Genomic DNA, 6803 nt, shown 5'->3' on the forward strand with positions numbered 1-6803 from the left:
GCTCTTGTTCTAACCTTTCAATGTGTGCCTCTGGTAACCTCATCATATCAAGGAGGAGGTTATCACACAACTGTCTTGAATGTAACCAGACAACCAGACTCGTGTTTTCCCTGAAACACGTCCACAACCAAACATCATGCCTTCCGTTTCGGTAGATACAGATTACTAGAGGTGATGTAGGCAACCAATCAACATGCAGATGTTGATTTTTTTTTTCCCTACATATGCCCAACTGAAAGTATTCAAAGGGGCAAAAAATGACACACAACACCGGCACATGCACGTAGGACCCTTACAATCACGCGATACACAGACAAAATCTGACACATAAGAAAAGGAAAAAGAAACCAAGTACTAGTAGAAGAAAAAGTGACTGGCCTAAAAGTAAATTTTAGGTGACTTACATATAGCAAAACTGTTCTAGATTACTGCAAGAAACAGTGTCTCTACATTGTTAAGTAGAACTGCTAATCTAAGCTACTGCACCAGAAGGTAGGTCGTGCTCCAAGAATACTACAGTTGATTGAGATTCATGTCGAAGCAGAAATTGTCAACATCAGCTGTACTGGTGGTCACCAGCGTGCTCCAGCCTTGATAGTTGTCGGCTTGTCCGATACTTGCGGTGTTGGCTGCCGACGGTGCATGCCGGCGGGCCGCCGCTTGACCGTTGCCGGAAGTATTGAGGGGCCGGCGATCGAAGGACCTTAGTGTCCCCGTGCTGATGTAGAGCCGGCACACGCTGAATTCGTTCCTGAGCTGAACAATAAAGAGCAAATTATTATGGCATGTAGAGCATCAAATCAGCGATTAAGTGGCCAGAGCTAGCTGGTATATGCACGTACCCTGAGAGGTGCCGTCGTCTGGTGTCCGGTCGTCGTGTCGTCGTCGGCGGCGACAGCCTTATACTCGTTCATCTTCCACGTGGTCTTGGCCCCCGTGGGCGCACGGCCCTGGTAGAAGACCATGGTCCTTTTCACCCCGATGACCTTGCTGTTACCGGCGGCGGCTGAGGAGGAGGAGGAGGAGGAGAAGACGCAGGACGGCGAGCCCGTGGCCTTCCAGTACCCGGACGGAGTGGTGCGCGCTGGCCGGCCGCCGCGCAGCTCCCTCTCAGCCCGGGGGCAGAAGAAGAACCACTGCTCCGCGTCTTGCACGCTCGCCTCCCCCGCCATTGCTGCGCGTGCACCAGATGTTGTATGGTCAGGCGAGTTCAGGCCACAAGAGCGTGCCGCATGCCATCAGTATTCACTGGACTGACACTGACACGATGAACTTACAGCGGAGGTGGGAAGGGTGGTGGCTGTAGACGTCGACGACGGGAATGACGCGATCGACGTGCGGCCTGGTGGTGCCGGCGAGGCGATGGCGGAGGTAGAAGCCCAGCAGCTCATCCTCCGTCGGGTAGAACCGAAACCCCGGCGTGGAGACTAACAGATCGCCACCGGCGCCACCGCTGCTAGTAGTCGTCATCATCGCGAGTTTGATCAGCTGCAACCTAGCGACGTAAGTATATACAGCAGAGGCCGGTTCAGAAGTTTGCGTGCATTTGTAAACGGTGCGGGAAATCCACGGCCGGGTTGACGCGGACCAGCTCAGAGTTGGTCCACTAAACCCATCACGTAGGCAACAGTGACACGTGGCTGGCTCTCTAACTCTCACTGCACCTGCGCATATGTACGTGGTCGTGGTCTTGTGTTCATACGTGTGATTTGGTTTGTCTTACGTGCGTGCGTACACATTTACAGGGGCAAGTCTTTGACTCCTGCGAGTGATATTTGAAATATTTATTAATTCGGTCGACTGGTTCATCACGTTCTTTTCTAACGTACTAGTCCGGATCTCTACATCACGCAATCATTTGTATTGTGAAGGTTTTTTCGACCTATACAAAAAGATAAATATAGAGTACTGAAGTGTTAGAACAAATGCAAATGACACGACACATTTATGTGTGACTAATTATATTTTAGCTATCTGCAAAACCAACTATCAACATATTGTATTACTCGTGGAAGTCTGAAGTTTGAACTACCATTTCTAGTGGAGTGAATTACATAAAACCAGCCCACAAATTTTTTTAAACCAAAAACTACCACATTTGAAGTTTAATTTCAGGTTTGCTACCACATTCTTTGGACCCTACAAAAATCTACTGGTTTCCTTACTAACTTTCTCAATAAATACTTATGACTGATTTGGAGTCAATTATTCCAATTTTTGACAGGAAAAGCCGGCTGGTCAAGTCCACGTGGCACTAAAAGTCAAGACAAATGGTGTTGACCATTAACTTGGATGTGGGATCCGCTTGACAGTGTTAATATTTCTTCATGATAGCCTTTTTCTTTGTGGCATTTCCTCGAGCACCTTATGTGCAGGTGCAGTACACTGGCTGGAACAGCAAGCCATGGCGCCAGGAGCTAGCCACCTTGGCCACAAACGAGCTAGACCGCGGTCGACGCCACCACCTCTCCATTCTCGCTGCTCTGGAGCTCTTTTGTCATCGTACCCGCCGCTGTAGTCGCGCCACGGCGGCCACCCTAGTGCCCAAGGACGCGCACAACGCGAAGAATGCCTGGAGGTCCCATGCGTGAGTGATGGCTGCCCCTGGCCCTAGGCGGGTGGCGCGAGCACGGGTAGCAGCAGCACGCGAAAGACACACTGCACCACGCACACACACCACAAAAAACACACACACCACACACACACGTGCCAACTGTGCTTCACTAGGCTGGAGTCCCCCAAGCTACTCCAGATCCTCCTCTGCTGCGTCAATGTCTTGCATATACCCAAAAAGGCCACCACTCCTAGGCACACTTCAAGCGACGGGCCAGGACAAGTAAGAAACCATCAGTTTGATGGAGGAAGGACCAATAAATGACGCCTCCAAGGAGGGAAGCGACGTCCATGGACGTAGTTGTCAACTTGACAAGGTCAAGCACGACATTTGCCGGTGCCCCACCAACCAACCCGAGAGAGCATCACTCGCAACCGACGACTACACCGACGCAACTTGACTAAAGAATACCTTCGGCAACCTACCCGCATGAGACCGATCCCAGCAACCCCCCCGGTCCCGGGATGCCCTCGCACACCGAGTAGAGTGCCGTCTAAAAGAGGCCAAGGTCACAACGAGATACATTGCCGGTGATAAGAAGGCCCTAGAGGAACCTAGGTATCGAGACATTAGATGAACACCACCGATGAAGACGTCATGGACATGAGGACGCTGCAACAGGGAGGATGTCGGATTGCCTAGGGAGGATGGCCCGTGAGTAGCGCCTCCAAGGAGGAAAACATCGTCCGTAGACATCGTCACCGCTAGCAATGGACAAGGCCTTGTGCAACTTTTGCTGAACCGTCATCCCTAGGCCCTAGCTCGGTGGCGCCGGATAGAAAGTTTCGGTGGGGTCGAGTTTGACTTTTGATTTGGGACATATGTGGATATGAGAAAGTGGTTGAGGGCTTTGGAGCATATCACTAAGCACTTTGAGCAAGAAACTCATTAAGCAACACCTCATCCCCTCTTAATAGTATTGGCTTTCCTATGGACTCAATGTGATCTTGGATCATTAAAATAGAAAATGTAGAGTCCTGAGCTTTGAGCTTGAGCCATTCCTTTGTCCTCAGCATCTTGAAGGGGTTCCACATCCTCTAGTCCATGCCACTCCATTCTTAAACTTATCTTAAACATACTAGGTAGAAGCATTATCCCAACAAGAGATATGTTGACATTAATTACCAAAATCACCCAGGGAGCACTTGTGCTTTCAGAGACATAAAGAGGTGGAGATGTAGTTCCTCTCTCATAATAATTGCAAGTAGGGGCAGCAAGCACATGCATATTATATCTATCAAAATCATCATGTGTAATAGTAAAACGCAACCTGTTGGGGATATTACTACTGGATGTAAACCGGCCAGGAGTAGCCGGGTTAACTCCTTGAAGATTAGAAGCCCATGAAGGTACAAGAATAATGATGCTTTACGAAGGCCCAAGGCCCAAAGGTGGGTTAAAGCCTGTAGATGTAAACCGACCTGGTCGTGTAACTTGTGTTGTAAGATAGGAAGGATAGAGGCCGAACCGGACACGTTTATGATCCGGCTTCGGGACTCTGTAACCCGGCGGGCGTCAACCTATGTATATAAAGGGACGACCCAGCAGTGGTTTAGAGAGGGACAACAACTCGAGAGCCAGACAAAGCGGGTTCGCTCCCTGGCCTTCGAAACCCTAACAATATCAATCACAACTAGACGTAGGATTTTACCTTCCTTGAAGGGGCCGAACTAGTATAAAACTCCCCGTGTCCCCTTGTCCGGTTTAACCCCCTTAAGCTAACCCGTAGCGATGGCTCCACGACTAAGTCCTTTCACAAGGACATCTGCCGTGACAAACCCATGACAGTTGGCGCCCACCGTGGGGCTATCGCACGATGGTTTCAAGTTCTTAAAGGGCAGCTTTGATGGACTCAAGGGATACGTTGTGGGCCGGATGACAAAGAGTCGTCGCGGCAAGCTCTACATCGACAATGCAGGATGGGGTCCCGAGGCCGATTCAATCGAATATGGGTACCGGGTCCCCTTTGGTGGGATTCACGTCTTCATTGGCAAGATCAGCGAGACGGCCCCAGAGCCGGACAGCTGCACCGACATCATTGAAATGGCTCGGCGTGCAAGTTCTTTGCCGGTTCAGCCCGTGACGAGGCATGTTTTTGTAGGTGTCGTCCATGGAGCGAGACACGAGGACAGGCCAGCGTCCGATGGAGAGACCGTGGTTTGTTCTGATGACGAGTCTTCTGGAGAGACCGAATCACTTTATCAGTTGCAGGACAACCGGATTGATGGAGGATCCGAGGGCAACAGTATTCCGGATTCCCCCGATCTGCCAAACCGGGCCGCCATCTTCATGGCCGGCACACAATCAGCACCTCATTCATCAGCCGCCGCAGCAATACTCTCCGACAACGGCCACGCCGACAGGGGCAGGAAGTTCTACGCCGCCTCCAGCCCAAGTTCTGTCTGATTTGTTCGACGCTTTGGCAACATTGATGGCCGCAAAGGTGGATGCAGCAGCCAGGGATCAGCACAATGCAGAGATTGCAAAGGTGAAAGATCAGATAGCTCAGGCTAAAGCGGACCTGGCGACGGAGAACGCTAGGATGGCGACAGAACGGGCTGAATTGGAAGCACAGGCCTACCGGATTAGGCTGGATCAGAGTGCTTCCGAGGAAGTCATGAGAACAAGGTACCGATCGCGTCTCCCGTCGGTTTATGAGCCGCAAAATCTCTTCAACACACCGGGAGCAGGAGCTGGTAACCAATCCACACTAAACCGGGCGGAGGCATCGGGAACAGGAGTGCCGGTTCAGCCGCACACGATGGACCCGCCTCGCTAGAACAACGTTGTATCGCAGTATGTGCCGACACCTCCCGGGCATTATTCCAACCCGTTGGACAATATTGTGGCCGCCGCTTCACGCCTGGCATCCCTCCCAACCGACGGTGAATCACCAGTTATGGTTGAAGCACGTCGGGCCAAAGATCTCCTTCAAACAGCGCTAAATCAACAACAGGCATATTCACACAGTCATGAGAGGATTCATTCCACTCCCCGTCCAAGACGGAGCTATAGCAGACACATTGAGGATGAACCGGCTGTGTCAAGCAGTGCATGTCGCTGAAATTCACCGCGAGGAAACAACCCGGCAGGGGGAGGTGCTAATGCGCAGGGTGTTGTGGACCATGGCCGCGCACGTCGGAAGGCCGAGTTAGCAGCTCGACATGGAGCACGACAGCATACTCCGGTTCACCCTACCGCTTCAGTAGAGCCGGGTGTGGTATTCAGTTCCTTAGGGGTGCCGTGTCTCACCCCCGCTTTGCGTAATGTGAGACTGCCCAAGGACTTCAAGGGACCTCGTAAGGTACCAAATTACACTACCAATTTACAACCAGAGGCGTGGGTGGAAAGCTATGAGATGGAAATGGAGATGTTGGATGTGGATGAGGCAGTGTGTGCTAAATATTTCACCATGATGTTGGAAGGAACAGCTCGTACTTGGTTGAAGAGCTTACCGACCAACTCTGTCAGATCATGGGCTGAATTGAAGCACCGGTTTATCCAGAACTTCAAAGATACTTGTAAGCAGCCGATGTCAATCGTGGATCTGGCCGCTTGTGTCCAAGAGGAAGGGGAGTCCACGACCTATTGGGTCAAACGGGTCTCAGCGATTTTGCATTCATTAGATCATATCAATGCAGACACCGCAGTGTTAACATTAGAGGGCAATTGCCGTTTCCTACCGCTCAAACAGAAGTTAGGAAGGCTCAAACGTCACTGCAATGATATGTCAATGCTCATGGCTGCTTTGGTGAAATACGCCGATTCAGATAATACCAAGGACCCGGATTCAGAGGAGGACAACCCGGGGAAAGGTAAGAAGAACGACAACGCCAAGGGTCAGCAGCATAATCCGGCAGGCCATGGGAACAGCGGTAAGCGCAAGGCCGACAGCAGCTTGGACTTTGTTGCTAACACCAATGCTCAGGAGAATGGCCAGCGCCGTAAGGGCAAGCAGCCCCAGAGGGGTGGAGGTTCAGGCCCCAATTTGGAGCGCTTGTTAAATCAGCCCTGTCCAAAGCATGGATCAAAGGAGAAGCCAGCATCGCATCTTTGGAAGGACTGTTATATCATGCGGGATTTCAAGAATTCCAATATGTTCCAGTATGATAACGGCCCGCCCGGTGGTTCAGGAGGAGGTTTCCATGGGCCGGGTTACAAAGGTGGTAGTTCCGGTTTAGGGTTTCAA

General features: G+C 51.3%; 1 protein-coding gene across 1 annotated transcript; it reads right to left on the reverse strand.

Moving 5' to 3' along the window:
• Window positions 1-265: 265 nt before the first annotated feature.
• On the reverse strand, window positions 266-1494 carry LOC119297670 (NAC domain-containing protein 90-like). The gene is made up of 3 exons (XM_037575368.1): window positions 1278-1494; window positions 843-1174; window positions 266-756 (listed from the first exon to the last, which is right to left on the reverse strand). Exons 1-3 carry the CDS (start codon window positions 1471-1473, stop codon window positions 514-516), a joined length of 771 nt encoding a protein of 256 aa, XP_037431265.1. The 5' UTR covers window positions 1474-1494; the 3' UTR covers window positions 266-513.
• Between the last annotated feature and the right edge of the window lie 5309 nt (window positions 1495-6803).

Source organism: Triticum dicoccoides, chromosome 5A (assembly GCF_002162155.2).
Source record: "Triticum dicoccoides isolate Atlit2015 ecotype Zavitan chromosome 5A, WEW_v2.0, whole genome shotgun sequence".
Classification (NCBI taxonomy): domain Eukaryota; kingdom Viridiplantae; phylum Streptophyta; class Magnoliopsida; order Poales; family Poaceae; genus Triticum; species Triticum dicoccoides.